At 35.5% G+C, this 21,759-nt stretch overlaps 1 protein-coding gene across 4 annotated transcripts in view; it reads left to right on the top strand.

The window, feature by feature from the left end:
• The window catches only part of LOC106884274 (F-box/WD repeat-containing protein 1A), a 109,196-nt gene that overhangs the window by 46,504 nt on the left and 40,933 nt on the right, over nucleotides 1–21,759 (top strand). For 2 of the 4 annotated variants that reach the window (XM_014935565.3, XM_014935563.3), the window contains exons 2-4: nucleotides 16,593–16,821; nucleotides 18,467–18,653; nucleotides 19,727–19,838. In XM_014935565.3, the coding sequence (XP_014791051.1) occupies nucleotides 16,593–16,821; nucleotides 18,467–18,653; nucleotides 19,727–19,838 (528 nt within the window). The remainder of the gene's footprint in view (nucleotides 1–16,592; nucleotides 16,822–18,466; nucleotides 18,654–19,726; nucleotides 19,839–21,759) is intronic. The other 2 variants (XM_014935566.3, XM_014935564.3) reach the window with 1 other exon arrangement.

Consider the following 21,759-nt stretch of genomic DNA (forward strand, 5'->3'; position numbering starts at 1 on the left):
TGGTTAGTAGTAGAAAGGCAATAGCAGACTTGCAGCAGTCGCAACAATATGCCACTCTGCAAATTTATATCCAAACTAACTGTCCCACCCATGCAAAATATATAGAACATGAAAAATCAGAAACCAAATGTAAATTTCTTGTATAAATGCCAAAACATTGAACAAACAAAAGATGAGAAAAGAAATTTCCTTATTTTGCCAATTCTTCATTGAGTTTGGCACAGGAAGCTGGTTTGCTTTCTCAGCAACAGATGAATCTTTTTTTTTTTTTTTTTTTTTTTTTGCTTCAGTTGTTGTTGTTGTTGAAGTTGATGACTGACTTGTGCAGTGTTTAGTTGTTTTAATGTTTAGAATGTAATGTGAAACTGCCATCTTTTAAACATCATTTAAAACATAATTGATGAATGTGATAACCTGTAAAGTGGGCGGTCCGCTTCTGATGGTTTTTGTTTTCATGTTGTATATATAATCTAGCGTTCAATTTGGGGTGGCCACACTCCTCTTTCTGAAAGGGACAAACATTTGAGCGGAACACTAACTTGACAAAATGCACCTGCAGTGTTGCTGCTAGAGCCATTGAAGGAGCCTATGAATGCTCTCTCATTGGCTCAACCGGCTAGAAATAGCAGCGAAATCTCCCTTAGATCAGAACTTATAACCATACAAAAGGATACATTAGGTAATATTTAGGGTAAACTATTCCAGAAGAAAAGGTGGTTTGGTCAAGACTGGAATGGTCTTTGATTGTAGGTTTGTCTGCCCTTATGGGAACTGTTATGTGTTTGTGTGACAGGGCTAAACAAAGGCAACATAACGATGTTGCTGCTGTATTTATTGGTATATTGTTTTTTTCTAAGAGATACTTTGGTGTTATTTCTGTATGATGGCATATTGTAATAGCTAGTTGGGCTGCGTTGATGATAGAAAAGTGCCTTTGTCATGAAATATAATGCCAACACTGGTGATAAGATACAATTACCAAACCCTTTTAGTACTGCAACAACCTTAACACACATTCCTATGAGACTTTTCACTTGAAACTGGTTCAAGCCAAAGGGGAAGCTTCTACACAGTTGCTTGATCTGTCAGAATTAGCAGCTAAATCTCCTGCAAATCACCAACCTACTGTTTTTACAAATGCAAGGACACAAATAATTCCTCAAATGAACTGCCTGGGAGAGAAAAACGAACGCTGGTTACGGCTGGAAAGCTTCTGATTGAAGAACTGCTTGTTTGTGAAAGTGTTGTAAATCTGATTGGGTGTTTTAGAGGTGATTGTTTTCTACGGAAACAAATTACCTCTTGTTAGTTCCAGACTTTTCATTAGATCATTTATGTTTATGTTGGTAATTGATGGATATGGTCTGTAGTCTCTGTACAACTTATGATGATGCAAAAGTGTCCTTTTATGTATTCTGTGTAGTCTTTGATCTTTTTTTTTTTATGTAAAGACATTGGGGGCCCAGAGCAGTACTGGAATAGACCATGAGAGAACGTGCAAATTTGCTTGACCTAGAAAAAATATCAGTGTTTCTCTCATCTCTACTGTTTTAAGAAAATAGTAAGTTTTTGTTGAATGTGATGGTTTGTTGTATTTTGGTGTTACTTCTTAGATGGGACATGATAGAGGCGATCCCTTTAGTCTGTCTGGCTTGTTGATTGTATTACTGCTTTCCTTTCATTTTTATCCTATAACAGACAAAAGCTTAGTACTGGCAATCAATGAAACACTTGTTGACTCTATAGTATTCTTAACGTTTCGAAGCACACCTAACTTGGGTCTTGTTTTATCTTCAAAGGAAAAAAAAAAAAAAAAAAAAAAAAAAAGTTGCTAGTAGCGCTTTGTTACCATTGCTACTAACATTTTGATCATGAGAAACTAAAGTCAAACGGGGTGTTGCTGTGTGGTGGTGGTTGTGATGTCTTTGATGTTATTGGATCTTGTCATGAATGGAGTACTTTTTCCACTTGTATATGAAATTCAATATTTAAAACAATCTTATTTTTCTTTTTCATTGAAATGACAGTAATGTGAAAGAAGGGTGTTAAATTGAAAGCATGCTATCTTGACTGTTTCATGACCTGTACTAGAAGCCTGTGTCTGCAGAATGAGATGTCAGCCGTTGTTGTCACATGACTGCAACTTAAATGTTTATTGAATCAAGAAAGTGGGATGGGGAAAGGGTTTATGTAAAAATAGCCCCCCCCCCCCCGCATCCTTCTTGAAGCTCAACTCCACTTTCAATGTATAAAGCAGATGAGATAAAGCTTCTCCTGAAAGTAACTGATCCATTGCAAGTAACACTCAGTTGACCAAGTAGTTCATCGGAACGTTGGGAATAAACTGAGACAATGCAGAATATAAGTTATTTTGCTCATAAAACACAACAAAATTTCTACAGCTGATCTGAACTCTGAGCCAACATGTGGTTGATTCAGCAGTTTATCCACTTGACCATGTTGACTGCATTGAGTGGGTTAGTTTTCGCACAGGTAATTTTTCCTTACAAACTTATGCTGTTGTTCAGCACCAGGACTGCTTTGGTTAAAGAATTTGGTTAAAAATCTCTTGTTTTTTAAGATAGAAGAAATAAATTTGGCTGCTATTTCTAGCAGATCAAGCACCGTGTCGCAGCTCCTTTGTTAGCACTTCCTCTCTCTCTCTCAATATATAATCTATGGTGTCACAAAGAAACTATTAGAATACATTAGTTATGAATGGTTTTCTAACAGAAATTCTAGTTTCTGTTTTCTTCTTTCCTGCCACCACATCACTCCCCAACTTGTTTGCATTGTGAACACTGCTCCATTTAACACTCCCCTCTCCTCCTATCCCAAACATGCTTTTTGGGGTTGTTTGTTGTCTCTGGGTTTTGTTCTCGACATGGAATACAGCTTCTGTTATATAGATTTAAACCCTTTTGATTCTGACCCACCTGTGACCAGATACTCAAACCACCTGTTTCAAAGTGTTCATATTCAAATTAAAAACTTTCCATTATGATTTTATGTAAGAACCCTTTGTTATGCCATGAACACCACTCAATCACCCACCCCACCCACTTGACACACTGGATTTTTGATTCCTTTCAAAATTATTTGAAACAATGTATTCCATCAGAAATATGGGCATTGAAGTTTTGATAACTGCAGACATTTTCAAGTCTGTGTTTCTGACAACAGCTGTACTACCTTCATTCATAATTCATGTTTCTCAATGCATTTATAAAAATGGTAGGAGTGGAGGTGAGACAGATTTAGATTTAAAAAAAAATTTTTTTTTTTTTTAAATTTCGATTCAGCATAAATTTATAAACTTCATTTGATTATGCTCACCTAGTATCGAAAGCATTTCAGTTGAGACTATTTTGTCTTTATTTTCAGACAGTATACCTGGGATTACACTATCCAATGTGTCTTAATTTTTTTTTCTAAGAGTACAGTGTGATTTGGGGGAAATGTAACTGCTGTTCTTAGCCAGTCAAGTGACTCTGTAAAAACTTACTCATTAGTTAGTTTGTCTAATTAGAGGTCTGGTCTTAATTGAGCTGACCTATGATCAACAGCATTTTGACTGTGAAAAACTTAGTATTTTAGGACTATGTAGGACATAGGTTCTCAAAGTGGGTGCTCCTGCCCCCCCCCCCCAGGTGGGCACTGGTGCCTAAGGGGGCAGTAGAGAAAAAGGAAGCATTGGGAGGAAGGCAGTGGATTGGGGGATATTATGAATTATAATATTATTGTAGTATTGTATACAAATTATATATTATATTAAATATCAAATGATTCATAGTATATATTGGTTGTCAAGCGATGTTGAGGGACAAACACTGACACACACACACACACACACACACACACACACACACACACACACACACACACACACACATACGATGGGCTTCTTTCAGCTTCCGTCTACCAAATCCACTGACAAGGCTTTGGTCGGCCTGAGGCTTTAGAAGACGACGCTTGCCCAAGGTGCTATACAGTGGGACTGAACCTGGAGCCATGTGGCTGGTAAGCAAGCTACTTACCATATAGCCACTCCTGCACCTACATATATATATATATATATATGTCAGTAAATAGTGGGGTTGTGTTAACCGCACGTGGAGAAGTAATAGGAAATTGAAAAAAAAGGCAGAATGCTAAACTGGAAGCATATTTTAATAAAGATTTCTAACCGGTTTTCATTGCGAAAGCAAATTATCAAGGAGAATGAAAATGTTTTTTACAAAGTACAAAATGAAGAAAATAATATATAAAAAAATAATATAAAAAAAAAAAATACCCATACATTGAGCTTTTGAAGTTCAATAGTAGTTTGTGTATATAATGGTAGGAAAAATAAGGATGCATGAGAGTTGAGAGTTTTGTTAGGTTTAGAAAAAGGGTTAAAAGTTTGTTAAGCAGGAAATGTGGTGTCAAAACAGGAAGTGTGTGTAAGGGGAGACAAATGTTTTTAGTTGGAGTTATGAACTCTTTTTGAACTTCCTGTTGAAAAAGAGTTCATAACTCCAACTAAAAACATTTGTCTCCCCTTACACACACTTCCTGTTTTGACACCACATTTCCTGCTTAACACAAACTTTTAACCCTTTTTCTAAACCTAACAAAACTCTCAACTCTCATGCATCCTTATTTTTCCTACCATTATATACACGAACTACTATTGAACTTCAAAAGCTTAAAGACAATATAATGTATGGGTATATTTATTTTTTATATATATTATTTTTTTATATATTATTTTCTTCATTTTGTACTTCTTTGTAAAAAACATTTTCATTCTCCTTCTTCTTGATAATTTGCTTTCGCAATGAAAACCGGTTAGAAATCTTTATTAAAATATTCTTCCAGTTTAGCATTCTTCCTTTTTATTCATTTTCATATATATATATATATATATATATATATATACTAGGTATAGCAATACTGTTAACCTGGTGTGAGAACCTAGTATACATAGGCTTCAGAGAGAAGGATTAGTCGAGTACAGAGCGTAATAAGAGTACATAAATGACAAGGGAACAAGAAGTTCATTACATACTTTGTTCTGTTGTCGTACATACATACATATATGCATGCATATGTGAATGTTCATGTGTGTGTTTGTGTCTCCCTGTTCTGACATTGTTTGATATTTGTAAATGAATGCCTCTGCCAGTATATTCTGCATATGGAGAATATTACCTTGTTTTGGGAATCGTGGGTGACAGGAAAGGCATCTGGTTGTAGAAAATCTTCCCCAGTAAATTCTGTCTGGCCTATGGAGAAGTGTATGTTACAATAATGATATAAAAGGACAGTCTTGTGAGTTGAAAGTATGGAGAGCAAGAGTGATTTCAGACTGGTTCTTACCTAAAGGTAATTTAATGTGGCTTCAAAGGGAACTTCTTAATCACACACCCATGGTACTGATAATTTTTTTTTTTTTGTAAATATAATGAAGAAAATTTCTCATTACACCATAACCTCACATTGTTTTAATTATTGATAAAATGATGACTTCAAAAAACATTGATAGTTAGGGGCTTGTTACCTTCCAGCTTGGCAATCTTGTGACAGTCCCATTTTATATTTGGGCATTCTGCCTGGCATGGTACCTTCGTGTAATGAATGCATTTATCCTCGTACTCTCACCTAATACAAATGTGAGCAGTGCTCAAATGTAAGATGCACTTGTACTTTATAAAGAATCAGTAACTGTTAAGAGCCTGAAGTAATTCTAGCATAATGACCTGCAGCAAAAACCTTGGTTGATGAGATGAAGAATGGTGCGTATACATTAAACTTCTTTAACCTCACAGCTTAAACAAAGCAGTGCTGAATGTAGAAGGGTAGTGTCTTGTTTTTGCTAATGGAATTCTGAAGTAAACACTGGCTTAATAAGAATTAATTGCAATATGGTTTAATGTAAAGTGCTTGGTGATTCTGAAGAGAAAAGGCAATATCCTTGATGTGGAATTATGTTAATGGTATAAAAATTTGATATTATTTGTGTGAAAAGTATTGGCAGTTTAGTTAAAATCTAGAAGAGAACACATTTGAACAGATACAAGTTAGCCAAGTTAATTGTAGGTACGCTTTTTAATGAATGGGGTCACAGTGGTAAACTCAGTTCGGGTATTGGGTTATTTAGTTATAACCCAATAACTAACCCAATACCTTGCAAGCTTTTCAGGGTTTCTGCACAAGGTAAAAATCAAAGAATTTTTTTACAATACTGACAAGGAAAGGTACCACATTTTCTTGGGGATATTACCTGATGTTGAATAGTGGGTTTACTAGCAGTTGATTTTTGCTATGGAAACTAGTTGTGAGCTCTTTTTTTCCTCTTTTACTCTCTTTTACTTGTTTCAGTCATTTGAGTGTGGCCATGCTGGAGCACCGCCTTTAGTTGAGCAAATCAACCCCAGGACGTATTCTTTGTAAGCCTAGTACTTAATTTATCAGTCTCTTTTGCTGAACTGCTAAGTTACGGGGACGTAAACACACCAGCATCGGTTGTCAAGCTATGTTGGGGGGACAGACACATACACACACACATACATACATACGACAGGCTTCTTTTAGTTTCCGTCTACCAAATCTACTCACAAGGCTTTGTTCGGCCCGAGGCTATAGTAGAAGACACTTGCCCAAGGTGTCACACAGTTGGACTGAACCTGGAACATGTGGTTCATAAGCAAGCTACTTACCACACAGCCACTCCTATTTGAGATTTTTTTTTTTTTAACATGGTAGAAAGTGACTTCAGTTAGTGTGAAAAGATTTGTTTTTCTAGCGTTGGTGGTGTTTAGAATCTATGGTAGTAGCTATGGTGGTGGTGTCAGGGTCTATGGTGGCTTTGGCATTAGAATCAACAGTGATGTTAGGATTTAGAGCAGTGTTGTTTGGATCTGTGGTAGTGTTTGTGGTATAAGGTTACATAAACAACTGAAATAATTGTTGATCTGTGTAGTTTGTCGTGGCATGGGTAGATGTGTTTGATTTGTGCATTTTGATTGTCACGAATGCATTATCTCTGCAACTGAAGGGGATTGTCCACACAAGTCAGTGGTGTTCGTCATTTGTACTTGATAGGAGCAATAAAATGAAATCTTGTTTTGAATGATTTGCTACTTGGCAAGAGATTTCAAATGAGGGTGTGTTTAAGGTGAGGAAGTTTTATTTATGGTGTAAGTGGAAGTCTTTCTTCGTTGTCAACACACAAGTACTATTAAGGTAATTTATTTCATATAGCAAATTAAGGAAATCCCCCCCCCCCAAATGATGACTTGCACAAAAAAACTGCAACAGCAGATAACAGCAGTGGTTTAATTTCTTTTGATTGGGCAGGAACGATCAGTTCCTTTTAAGGTCTGGGTTGACCTCAGTAAGTGGATTGAACCAGGGACCCCGTGATTGGATAAGTGAACTTAAGCATTTAGTCATACCTGTGTCATCACACACCTCCATGCGCATGCGCATAATACAAACATACCTGTACGCACCCTCACTCTTACTGTACAAACTGTGGTGGTTTCAATTTGCTTGATTAATGGACAAACAGGTTCCACACCCTACTTCATGACTGAGTGGTTTACTCTAAATTCAGTTGCTCCAACAAACACTTCCCATCTATTCAAACAGGGAAATGTCAGAGTAAAATAGCAAAACAAACAAAACAGGACAAAAAAAAAAACAATCCCTTTTTTTTTTTTTTTTTTTTTTTTTTTTTTTTTTTTGCTGTCGCCTTTACCTTTTATCTTGTTTCAGTCACTGGATTTTACAGTCATACTGGAGCGCTGCCTTGAAGGGTTTAGTTGAACAAATCAGCTCCAGTGCTTATTTTTTAAGCTGGGTGCTTATTCTATTTGTCTCTTTTACTTAGCAGCTAAGTTATGGGGATGGAAACAAACCAACATAGTTGTCAAGCAGTGGTGGGGACAAGCACAGACACATATATAATGGGCTTCCACACAGTTTCTGTCTACCTACCAAATTCACTCACAAGGCGTTGGTTGGCCTAGGGCTATAACAGAAGCTACTTGGCCAATGTACTGTGCTGTGAGATTGAGCCAAAACTGTGTGGTTGCAAAGCAAGCTTCTAACTACACAGTTGTGCCTGCTCCTGTTAATTAATGAGTCTGTTTTGTTATCCATTTCTGATGTGGTTTTTGATAATCCATTTCAATGTATCATGAATGAGTGTTATGAAGGACTGACATAATTAATCACAGTGATATTAAATTTCAGTAATGAAATATAGCCAGGCATCGTTTTGAGTCCAAGGAGTTTGCTTCACAATTATGCAGTTCAGTTTGATGCTATCATAGAAGATTCTATGCAAAAGTCTCATTTTGGCCTCTCTGAATGAAATGTGAACTTGTGTGTTTGTTTATTGACGTAAAAACTTTATGGAAATAATGTTTGTAAAGGGACATAACTCAGATGAACTTGAACAATTTGATAATAGATGTGGATAAAATGAATACTAGACTAAGATTTAGGGTTATTGAAATTGGTGCTTGAAGGCTGTGCTCCAGTGTTTCTGCAGTCCAATGGTTGAAACTGGTAAAAGAATGAGATATTGTTCTGGTAAAAAAAAAAAAAAAAAAGTTCCTATTCAAAATCACTGAATAGATTTTTAAACTTCAAATGAGAAAAAAGAAACATTTAAGAATGTTGCTAATTTATACAGTGGCAGCAACATCAGTAACTAGGAAACCTCTAAATAGTTATTCTTCTGGCTTAGAATAGCAACCAAATATCTCGCATCACACACCCTACCATTTTAAGATAGGACACTTAGGCAATTTAGTCGTAGATATTTAGAAAGATGGCCTGAATTCACTTTGATCATGGGTGTGGTTGAGCAAAGCTGTCTGAGAATTAGCAACGTTTATGAGAAATCTGACCTTGATGAACTATCTAAGGGAATGACTGGGATAAAGTTAAAATGGAAATAATTGGAAGCTGGAAACTAAAGATAAGGGAATATAAGTGATCCCTGTTTGACATTGTGTTGTGTAGTAATAGATATACAACTGACATGAAACAGAACAGGTCCATGTTCAACAATCTGTAAATTTTATTGCTTCTTCTCTCTCTCTTTCTTATCTCCCTCTTCTCTCATGTTCATCTCCCCCTCTCTCTCTTCCCAGGTCAGCTCTGATTGACCAGACCCAGTATGTAGGGTATGCATAATACTTATAAAAGTTGATCTAAAAGTAACACCCTATTTTTTGTATCTATCAAAAAAAAAAAAAAAAAAAAGATTTTCTCTTTCTGAGAAAGAAAAAAACAATAATAAAGCCTTTATAAGTATTTTAATATTCAAATATATTTTTGCTTTAGCTCCAGTATAAAATCTTAGAATAATTTTCAAAATTTCAAATCCTGACATAAGAAATAAGTTGTTAGGCACTAAAACCAAACACACACACACACACTCTCTCATGTACACATATAGTTACAATAAAATAAAAATATTAAAAATGAAGTTATTTTAAAGTGTTTGCTGACTAGTCTGAGATAAATTCATTCTATGTGAGAAAGTATTTTTAGCCCTTCTTAAAATAATTTTCCGGGTTGGTATTTGTAAATTTCCAAAGGGAACATTTTTGCATAACCACCTAATGCTTCAGAATTTGTTCTCATTACCTTTGACATAGTTAGACTCCTGTATCTTAGGTTTATACTTTGCACAATATCTAGAATAAATCATGTCATCTGGAGGTCTAGACTTGGCAGTTAGTGTTTGAAAAAAATTACATGATGCATCATAAAACATAAATGAATGAAATCTGTATGAGTATTTTATGTCTTGCTGTAAAAGCATTTTTGTTTGGCTCACATGTTTCTCTCTAAAGGTTGTAACAATTATGTTTCAGATTGATGCTAGAAATATTTTCTTATATAGAATTAAATCATATGCTCTATAGAGTGTTATGTTTTAATCCAGGAGTGTTTGAAGAATTACTTGTTTTTTTGTAAAATTGTGGATGCTAGCTGAAATAGCCTATAGAAAAGGTAGAGAATTCAAGTGGGTTGCTTTTTAATTATTTTTTTTCTAAAACCACTGTGTATCTGTACATATATACTCAGTACCTTCTCTGTCCTTTACCACTTGTAAAAAAAAAAAAAAAGCCTTGCAGACCAAAGCTAAGAGAATAGATCTTGATAAAGCCCAGGATAGTACAGGAAGTTTGTGTGAAAACCTTGCAGCAGTTCCTGGAGTGAAACAAGTACTGAACCTGGTGCTTTCGTGAAGTTAAGAGGTAGAACATGATTTCACTGCAAGCCAAGCTTGTACACTTGATTGCCTGGTGGCCAGGAATCTCTACATAAAATGTCTGTGCTTGCATTAAATTTCATAACTGAGTGGATTGAGCCCATTGATCTTAGTATTTGACTGTTTAAAAAATAAAAAAAATAAAAATTTTTTTATACTCTGGAGGGGTGAAATGCAAAATTCACTTTGGCGGGATCTGAACACAAAATGTAAAGAACTAAAAGAGACACTGCAAAGTATATTTGTTGGTTGCTGTAACATTTTTGCCAATCCATCACCTAAAATCCTATCTACTATAGACACAAGGCCTGAAATTTTGTAGGGAGAGAGCTAGTCGATTACATTGATCCTGTGTCCAACTGGTACTTATTTCATTGATGCTGAAAAGATAGAGCTGGAAGAAATGCTGCTTAGCACATTGTCTAGTGTGCTAACATTTCTGCCAGCTTGCTTTATAGTGATGATATTTGCCACCAGGGCCTATTCATGTGTATATTAAATTACAATAAACATATTACGAAAAAAAGGGGGGGGGGCTGCAGACAATTATATGAGGAATGGGGTAAGACAGATTTGTGTTTCACCGTATATTAGGACAGACTAAAAATGTTTTAAATTACTCGATAATTACACCAATTAGGTTTAACAGGGATATAATTGAGAAAAAGGATATAATTTAAAGACAACAGGACAGTTTAACTACATGCTCAGCGCAAGCTACGAATTTTGACTGAGGAGCAATTGAATCAACTCTAGTACACATGTGATACTTATTTTATTGACCCACCTCACCCAAAAGTGTGAATGGCTAAGTATACCTAGACAGGATTTGTATGGAACATAAAGAAATATTTGAGCACATAACACAAGTGAATCAGTGTGTTTTTTTTTTATCTATGAGGCTTGTTTATCACCTCTCTCTTCTTATTTTGGATATTTTTTGGAGCACCTCTAAGTCCATACTGTTGTTCAGTTGTAAGTCAGCCTGATTCAGTTGACCTATGAGCAGTTCATCTAGTTTTTAAGAATAGTGTGTCTAGGTTTGATTATTGTGTACACTTCCTTCTTTTCTAAGTGTGGTTTGAAGAAGCTCAGCTGTTATTTCTTGCAAATTGAATAACTGCATAAAGGTTTCCGCCTTTCAGTTTGTATTTGTATCTAATGGGTGATCTTTGAGGGAGAAAGTGGTTATGCACAATCACTAAGAAATAGTTCCGTTGTCATATGTGGAATTTCCATTTAAGCTTTGCTTATTTTGGAAACAAACCACAGCAATATCAAAGCTCAGTTATCTGAAAGCTGAGCTTTTATTTGACAATTGAAATATCTCAAATTCCTGCATTTCTGATCATAGTCCTCCAGACATAAAGACCACATTGGTTTAAATACAGCTATTCTCCACATTTCTTCGATTTTACATTCCTCTGTATTGCTGGGAAGGGATCCAATTGGTTCATTTATCTCAATTTCATACCAGTTCTCTCTTATGGCTAATGATGGTAAACTCCACCTATTGTTTGCACCATGTTTTTTTTTCAGGGAGTAAGTAGGTATAATATAGCTGAATGGTTAAGAAGTTTGCCTTGCATTTACTATAGCTTTGTGTTGACCCATTCCCTGTCAATGAAATTGGGTTACTGGAAACAGTATTGAAGGCTGTTGGGTGGTATGTACCTATAATTCAAAAAGGACAGCATCGTCAAACAGTCATGCTGATTCTGCTTGAGAATTACATTGAATACATAACATTTATATTACACATGCCCAGAATACTCGTGTTAATTCTGGAGTGGGTAATCTAGCTGATTGAACAACTGAATCCTTGTCATCAAACAATAGATCCATCACCACCACATAGAGAAATTAATATAAATGCTTAGAGGACGTTCTCTTTTAATGTCTGTTGAGACGAGATTCATATTACAACACCTACATGGCTTCTGTTGGCTTGGTTATATTTCTCTATCTCAGCACTGTCTCAAGATCATCTTGCCATTCAGGACCATATCTTCTTTCCAATTTTTAAATTGCTGGAAATGAAGACAAAATGAAAGTATTCTTTCATCTGTTTTCCCCCCACCCCACCAACCAATCATTTCTAGTAATAATAACAAAGCAGCTTCTATGTGGTCACTTAACTTGCAAAGTAATGGCAATTGAATCTCTCTCGCATATCAAGCCCTACCACCTTTAAACATGGGCATGTTAGATAATGCAGTTCTAGATGCATTTGGTGGAGAGAGAGGATAGGGCGGTCATAGGTCTGTAGTGCTATGTGACACTCCCTCCTAATTGTAGTCTCGAGTTTCACCTGCTGCTGAATCCAGTCTGTGTATTTCCTCATGCATTTCTGTGAATCATTGTTGTTAGTCAGTCAGTCATCTTTACTTGTAAATATTATGGCTGAGAGAGAAAGAGCAAGCACTGCAGAGTGTCTTCAATTTTGACTTCTTTACATTAGATTGTGTTTTCTCATTGCTGTTCTTAGCTTCATTTGGACCTTAGATTCAAAGTTTTGTTTTCATTTTGCGAAGATTAAAAAACATAACCATTTTTTTGGAAATGTTAGGCTTTATGATGTAATGTTTTTATATCCTGTATATATGTGTGTATAACCTGTTACTAATTCTCTATTGTATATGTATTTGTTACACAAACACCAGTTTTTACAACCACTTTTGAATATCCTGTTATACACCAAACTCTACCACTCTCTCTCTCTTTCTCTCTCTCTCTCTCTCTCTCTCTCTCTCTCTCTCTCTCTCTCTCTCTCTCTCTTGCACACCCTTTACATTGTTAGTTTAAGTCCGCTTTGCTTTTCCTGCTTTAGGATCAATAAAATAAGTCCTGGTATTGATGTAACAGGCTTGACCTTAGAAGGCAGTGCAATAGCATGGCAACAGCCCAATGGCCAAACCCATTGAACACTCACATTAAAAAAAAATTGTTTTCATTGTGTTTATTACAAAATTTGAATTGTTATTTTAAACTCCTATGTTACTTATGGTCCATCCTATTTAAATTACATTTTCCCCCACTGTTAACTTGATCACCAGAGTATATATTTTTTTTTATAATTCACTATGTTTCAGTTGGTTTAATTTCCAATCATCATGTGTCTGATTTCTTGATGTGTATGTAACTCTTACATTAGATTTAATCCAGAAACTTCTGTTGCTTAATTAAAGGTAGTTCTTACCCAAGCAGTCACTGGTGTGTATAGTCTGGGATTATATACATATACACATTCAGGAATGAGACTTGATAATGGTTGTAAATGAAACTGATTGAAATATGTGGGTTTAAGCATTATAAATATACACTCTAAAGACAAGGTTAATAGCATGAACAACATGTATTTGAAGGAGAATAAGGGGATGGGGAGGCAGGCTGTCAACCCTACTCATTTTGGCAGTCTGTCTCCCCATTCCTTCATTCTCCTTCCCAAGCAATCTTGCCAACTGATTCTTCAACCACCTTGTACCTTGTGGGACCACCTAAGCACCTTATTACCATTATCTATCTCTTGCAGCTCCTACTGTTTGTTCTCTTTCTTGCCCCTTCTATGAGTTGTGAGTAGCCATGCAGATCTACAAGAACCTCCATTGCCTCCCTCCTTGCTCCACATAGTTTGAACCCCTCATCTCCCAGGCATGTAGCTGACTAGCACACTAGGTTTGTAGTTCTGTGAGGTGCATCAATAGTGTTGCTGGAAAGAAAGAAAAAAAAAAAAAGCACTAACCCATGCTGTGAAATGGTTGACACAAGGAGGGGCATCCAGCCATAGAAACCATGCCAGACAGATATTGGAGCAGGATGTAGTCCTGACACACATAGGATCCTGTCAAACTGTCCAACCCTTGCCAATATGGACGTTAAATGGTAATGGTGAAGAGTCAAAAGTGGGAACAGCATCTTATGGAGTGAATTCCTCAAGAAGCATTCAGTTCTTGCTGACATTCCATTCTGCCATCGAACTGCTTGATAAACAATGCATCAACAAAGACCCATCGGAGGAATCTTTTGCATACCAAGAAAATGTTATACAATGCTGTGTTTTTCGAAACTTGATATATGATTACTAATATTGCGAGGAAGTGTAGCTATTACTTCATCACACTTTGAAAGTTGTGTTTTCACTATTCAAGTACAAATGGTGTCTACTAAATTACCTGTTGAACAAAAATATTGTGAAGCTCATAACCCTGTAAGATGTGAACAAAACGTCACATATCTGTGGATCAGCAGCTAACAAAAAACATGAAAATATCTCCTTCCTATATAGAGTATCACATTGTCAGTAAAAGTCTTGTACCTTTATCAGAAGTCTTGTACCTTCATCAGAAGTCTTGTACCTTCATCAGAAGTCTTGTACCTTCATCAGAAGTCTTGTACCTTCATCAGAAGTCTTGTACCTTCATCAGAAGTCTTGTACCTTCATCAGAAGTCTTGTACCTTCATCAGAAGTCTTGTACCTTCATCAGAAGTCTTGTACCTTCATCAGAAGTCTTGTACCTTCATCAGAAGTCTTGTACCTTCACCAGAAGTCTTGTACCATTTTTTTTTGAGGCTCAAGACTTTTCATACACCCCTCATACATATATGCACACATAGACATAAATGCACAGACACACGCACACACACACACTTATATATGCACACATATATACTTATATATACAGATGCATATGTGTGTGTATACACACACACACACATTACAACATATGAACGATTGGTGGAACACTCCAATCAAAATTTCCACTGAATGCAAACGTTACAGACCAGATACAGTTTTAGACAGAATAGAAGAATATATATATATGCTGTCGTAGTGGCAGTTGACTTATTTAATTTGATTCCAAATTAGTAATGAACAAAACATTTTAGCCACTTCAAGACCTACAACTTTTCTTTGCAGATTCATAAATTTACATTTGTGTCTCTAATCATTGGCACAGTTAGTTATCATGCTAAATGTTTTAGTAGTTATCTAGAAAAGCTGGATTTTTCAATCCATCTAACCGATAGAATAAGTACTAGGCTTACAAAGAATAAGTCCTGGGGTCGATTTGCTCGACTAAAGGCGGTGCTCCAGCATGGCCGCAGTCAAATGACTGAAACAAGTAAAGATAAAGACAAAGAGAATTGTTTTAACCATTCTTGTGACTGTTATGAATATTGTCCCGAGAGGCTCAAGCTTCAGCATGGGTTTTCTAAAGCCTTAAAATTCTATAGATTGCCCTTGAAGTACACCATTGTACTGTGAAGTGCTGTTTGAGAGCCCCTGCTCTAAGCCATAGTAAATGAATTCACACATGCACACTCATTCATGCCCTGACATATTTGAGCATTTACCCACTCACTTACACATTTACTCGTTTTCACTCTCACAAATCCTCCCATTTATACTCCTAACATACACACTTTCACAGAGGCATGCATTTACTTATCACCATGCAATTTTACACCTCATCATACATTCACATGTACCCCACCATGCTCTCATCCTGCTATGAATATGATCATATCACATGCACATGTTCAACATGTCATATATATGCACACATTCCTGCTACATTTACACACATGCATATTCATGTTTACACTCACATAAATTCCCCCACACAAACATATGTAGAGAATCAAAATGAAAGAGGTAATTTAAAACCAGTTTGGTCTCATCATTGACTTCCTTAATTGAGAACAAGTTAAACATTGATAGTTAACCAATAAAAATAGAGATTTTTCTGGTGCTGTTGTCTACTATATTGAAATGTTTAAATGTTTTAGTTAGCCTGCCCTTGGTCTGTGATGACTGAGTTTGACAGCAGTTGTAAAGCAAATCGACCCCAGGACTTATTTTTTGTAAGCCTAGTACTTATTCTATCACTCTCTTTTGCTGAACTGTCAAGTTACAGGGACGTAAACTATATTTTTATGAATAAAAATATAGTTACCATTGAGTTTTTATAAAAATATATAAATCAGATACAAAAATAAAATATATAAAATATAGTTACCATTCAGGTAATCTTGATCCAAATAACTTATCAAAGCCATTCTAGTTGTGACTGTTTCAGCTTTGTTAGAATTATCAAGGATTGCTTCACCCAAAGAACATATTTGTTCACTATTTTTAGTAGGTTGAGCAGTCATATTGAAGCTCTATCATTGACTCATTAAAATACCAGTGATACCATGCATTAAATAAAACCAATTCTCACAACCTTATTCTTTAAAAATTGTTCTTGTAGCTAATGAAAAGCTATTTTACTGAAATGCTTTTTTGTTTTCTCTTTCCTGTCTACAGGTTGAAAGTGCTGCAAATGTAGAAAGTATTTCCAAGAAAACACAAGAGCCCTCCTCACAATACTTAAAAGACCGTGATATCTGTTTAGCATACTTTGAACAGTGGTGTGAACATGACCAGGTGGAATTTGTACAGCTACTCTGTTCCCGCATGTGTCATTATCAACATGGTCAGATCAACACATTCCTTAAACCTATGTTGCAGAGAGATTTTATTTCGGCCTTACCTGGTCAGTATTTTGTTTCCAGATGGGAGACCTTCTTCTGGATTTTTTTGTTTGTTTTTTTCAAAATTTTTATTTAAGCTTTTAAAATTTCTCTGTCATTATGTACATTAATTATGTACATTAAAAAAAAATGTCATTCACCATATCTTAACCACGTAAATATTTGTAGTTTTGTGGTTACCAGATCTTAATCTTTGAGGTATTTAATACAAAAATATACACAGTCAGCAGTCAAATAGTCATTTCCCACTGTTGAATAAAAATTATCTCCTTATCTGTCTCTGTTTCCTACTTTTGTAATAGTTTTAGTTCTTGAGTACTTCCAGATGTTGGTAAGTATACTTGGTCAATGCCCTGTAGCTTATAGCTTATATAGCATAGTTTGCCAGGGCCTAGGGCTGCTGTTGGACTTTGGTTTAATTTAGCTGGTTCAACAAGAATGGTTGTTAAAATTATTGGGTTTTTAGAAATGATTTTAAGAAATTCAGAGCTCTACTGTATGACACCAATCTATTGTATGTTGGCATAGATCAGCAGTTGAATTGATACAAGTATTTGATTACTACTTTGAGTTTACTGATACCCTCTCTGAACCACAGGAGGAAGCAAAACAGTGTCAACATTTCTGGGATTTAAGGAGAAAATGAATGAAAAAAACTGCAAACCATTTAGTTCAATGTTCAAATCATTCTGTTGACTACCATTCTACAATATATATATAAATACATATTTATATTCATTTAACTTTTGTTTGCCATGCTGGTATGGGTTATACGAGTATCACAGCATCTTGCCACCTGTTGTACCTTTATCTGGCATCTACAGTAACAAGAAGAAGAACAAAAAAACCTATCAAAGTTTGTTAGGTATGTTATGTTCTCCCTTTCCTATTTTTGCCCAGTAGACATTGGGTTGCAGATTTTTAGGATAGACTTCTGATCCGTCTGGAAAGGTTTTCAAAATCATTGGCACTGTTCTTCATTTCCTAGAGCATAAAAGAACGGGTAATATTTTAAAGCCTATATTCAATATAAGAGATTGTATTTTTTTCCTTTTTTTGTGAGGAGAGTTTGAGTTTGCTGACCAATGCATGTTTTGTTTTTAGTAAACAACACATTCTTGTTAATGTGTTCTTACTGGTAGTAGGTTTATGCGGAAAGTGTTAATTGGTTAAGGCTGGAGTAATGTTGCCACTTGTATACCCAACCCAGGTAACAGCAGACAAAGCAGTCGAGTGTATCCGAGCTTAACCAATCAATATTTGCCTGGCAAACACACAACTAGTTGGATATTGCACATGGCAGCTAATCCCACTCAGATACCGTCCACCTCTTAAAAATAAAAAAAATCTTGAATAAACTAATGCTTGATACCTGTTTGAATTAAAGACTGTGTAATCATAGCTAGAGTGCCTTCGATCCCAAGTTCACCCTATTGTGGTTGATCTATGGTTAGACAACAGCACCAACAGAAATACATAGTTTAATCCTTACAGAGATCTTCCTAAATAACTATTGTATTTTTTTTTTTCTAATCTTGTATCAATAGCTTTCTTCTGGGACTTTTGTATTATTATTATTATTATCCTACTGTCTTTTTTTCTAAAAGACCCTTGTTGCTATGTTCAGTGTTTATGTTTGTTGTTTAGGCAAAGGACTCGATCACATAGCAGAAAACATTCTCACATATTTGGATGCGAAGAGTTTATGTTCAGCAGAACTTGTTTGTAAAGAATGGTACCGAGTAATATCCGAAGGTATGTTATGGAAGAAATTAATTGAAAGAATGGTACGGACAGACACACTGTGGAGAGGCTTGGCTGAAAGACGAGGCTGGTGAGTAAACCATCTTTTTGCTTTGTTGACATTTCCTTCTTCATACTTAACGCTATGTTCTCCATGCAGTGGGCAACCCTGGGAAATGTTCCCATGTCAATACTTTCTTTAGTTAAATCTCCTTTTTTGTACTTAACTGTTTCTTTCCCTACCCTCTAGCTCTTTCTCTTTTTCTCTCTTCCTGTAATTTACTTCTTCTGTCTCTCTTTGTATTGTATTTAACTCACACTCTTCTTCTTTGTTACACACACACACACTATTTTCTTTGTCTAGCTCTTTCACTCTCTTTCTCTCTCCTTCTTTCTTTCTCTCTCTCTCTCTTTCTCTCTCTCTCTCTCTCTTTCTCTCTCTATATATATATACACATATATATATACTGGCCATGATGAAATACCACAAGGTATTGAAAATACGTATTCGCCTTTATATATTTAATCCTTTATATTGAACACTCAATATTTCATATATTCAATAAGACATATTCCATATATTCAATAAGACATTCAATACTTCATTTCATTGTACCATCCATTTTTATATTATATATTCCATATCCCACATTAATTTTACAAGAATAAATAAAACATAAAAAACAGAGTTGGAACTCTTTTAAATAAAATATATTCCTCTATACACGACCATATAAAACACTTTTTTGTATTTATTTTCACACACACACACACACACACACACACACACACACACACACACACACACACACACACACACACACACACATTTCTTCTTTGCCTCACTCTCTCTGTATTTTCTTCTCTCTCTCCTTCCTGCTTTCTCTCTGTCTCTCTTTCTGTGGTTGATTTTCTCTTTTGTTTGACTCTTTCCTCTCTCTCTATTTGTAGATGACTCACTCTCTCTCTGTATGTGACTTTCTTTCTGTAGGTAACTCTTTCTCTCTGGTTGCCTAATTTTTTGCAGCCCCTCTCCCATATGTTCCATCCCTCCTCTTCCTACCCCCTCCCCGCCTCTGTTCTATATCTCCTATCTTTCTCCCCACCCTTTTCCTTACCCTCTCCATTCTCTCTTCTGTCTCTACCTATACTTAAAGTCAATAGTCCTTCAATGTGTTTCAGGGGTCAGTACTTATTTAGACCAAAATACTGTGAAACACCAAAAGACCACAAATTCTACAGATCATTGTACCCACAGATAATTGAAGATATTGAGGTGAGGCACTCACATTTTCTTGTTTGTCATTTGCTAAACCATGAAGGCCACAACATCTTATTCTTAATCTATAAAAAAGACCTTGCTCTGATAATTCTAGAACTTTTTTTTATCTCTTAGTAAAGAAACTTGAAACCATTATTAACCATAATTATAAAGGAATTGTACTACAGTAGATCAAGTTGTGGCACACTCTTGTTCAGTGCTTCAGGGTATCTCGGTTCAAATTCTGCAGGGATGGCATTGATGTTTCTTTTTTTTTTTTTTTTACCTTCTAACCTTTTGTTTGTGGGGTTGTTGGGATAAGTAAAAAAAAAAGTGTATACATTTTGTTACATCAACTATATTACATATAATGGGGGAAAAATATTCTTAGGCCTAGTCAGTGGGAATAATTGATAATTTCATATTTACACACACACACACACACACACACACACACACACGTGTTATATATATATATATATATATATATGTTTATATTTTATATAGAATAATTTAATGTCTTGTGGCAGATTTTGTATGGCTTAAAAGAAAAAAAACAAGTAAGGGTTAGTGACAGGAAGTGTACCTGGCTGTAAAACAATGCCTCAGTAACATATTTGTCTAATCCAATAGTAGCATGAAAAATAAAATGGATGTAAAAATGAATGAAGTGTGTGTGAGAATGTGCGCGCGCACACACACACACACACACACACACACACACACACACACACACACACACACACACACACACACACACACACACACACACACACACACACACACACACACACACACAAACAAATGTCAAGCGATGAAAATGAGTGCTCAACACCACATTGGTGGACATAATTTCTTTATTTGTGAATGAAAGCCACTATTGGTTTTATGTTAAGAAAAGTAGGAAAATATCCTCGTATCTTAATTTTTTAAGCCAGTCACATGGAGAAAAGTGTTTGCCTCCATCTTAGAAAACACTGCTATGCTTTCCAAAATAGAGCTGAGCCCCTTTCTCCATGTGATTGGCTTGAAAAATTAAGATACTAGAATATTTTCCTACTTGTCTTTACATGAAACCAATGGTAGCCTTAATTCACGTGTATGTATGTCTGTGTGTATAGTGGGTTGAACCCCCAACCCCTAACTCTCTCACGTTATATATATATATATATATATATAAAATGTGGTAAAACAAAATGAGTACTCAAAACACAGTAATGTGAAATGTGTTATAGCAGTTACAGACTTATTTTCATAAAACATTAAATTTATTTATTAAAATTTTTCTGATTAGGAAGCAGCTGGTTCAAACAAAGAAACAAAGCTCTATCACTGGAATTTGGATAACAATGATGAATATTATATGTTGCACTTTAGAAAAGTCTTCCATATCTTTACTATTCCACTTGCAGATTGTATTTGTAAAGTGTATATCAGACTGAAAATCTTAGTTTCTCCAGATTACTTAAGCATTTACTAGCATAAGCAAGTGCACCAATAATTATTGGTATAAGTGTGGATTTATAATCAGGGAAGCAGAGCTGAAGGCTTCAAAGCAGTTGTCCATAGATATTTTTTTTTCCAGTGTATTTAAGATATTCACATCTGCAGAGCAGCTGATCTCTGTGACTATGCATAATTTTTTTTTTCTCTCTGTCCCAAATAACTTTATCACTAGTAGAAGCTTTGATGGAAATGTTTCACTAATATTCCTTGAGTTGATATGTATGTATTCAGTAACATGTTATTTATATTTATCCCAGATGGCATTGTATATCGTTTCAACATCATGAAGGTAGTATCTTGATGAAATTTTTGGGCAACTGCTGATCATATGAATTATGTTCTCCAGAAGAGTGACGTAATTGACATTTACAGTCGCACCTTCGGACTTTAAGGTTTTCACTTTCTCATTTGCTCAGATATATTCTAGTCT

The sequence above is a fragment of the Octopus bimaculoides genome, chromosome 14 (assembly GCF_046866305.1).
Source record: "Octopus bimaculoides isolate indiv1 chromosome 14, ASM4686630v1, whole genome shotgun sequence".
Lineage (NCBI taxonomy): Eukaryota > Metazoa > Mollusca > Cephalopoda > Octopoda > Octopodidae > Octopus > Octopus bimaculoides.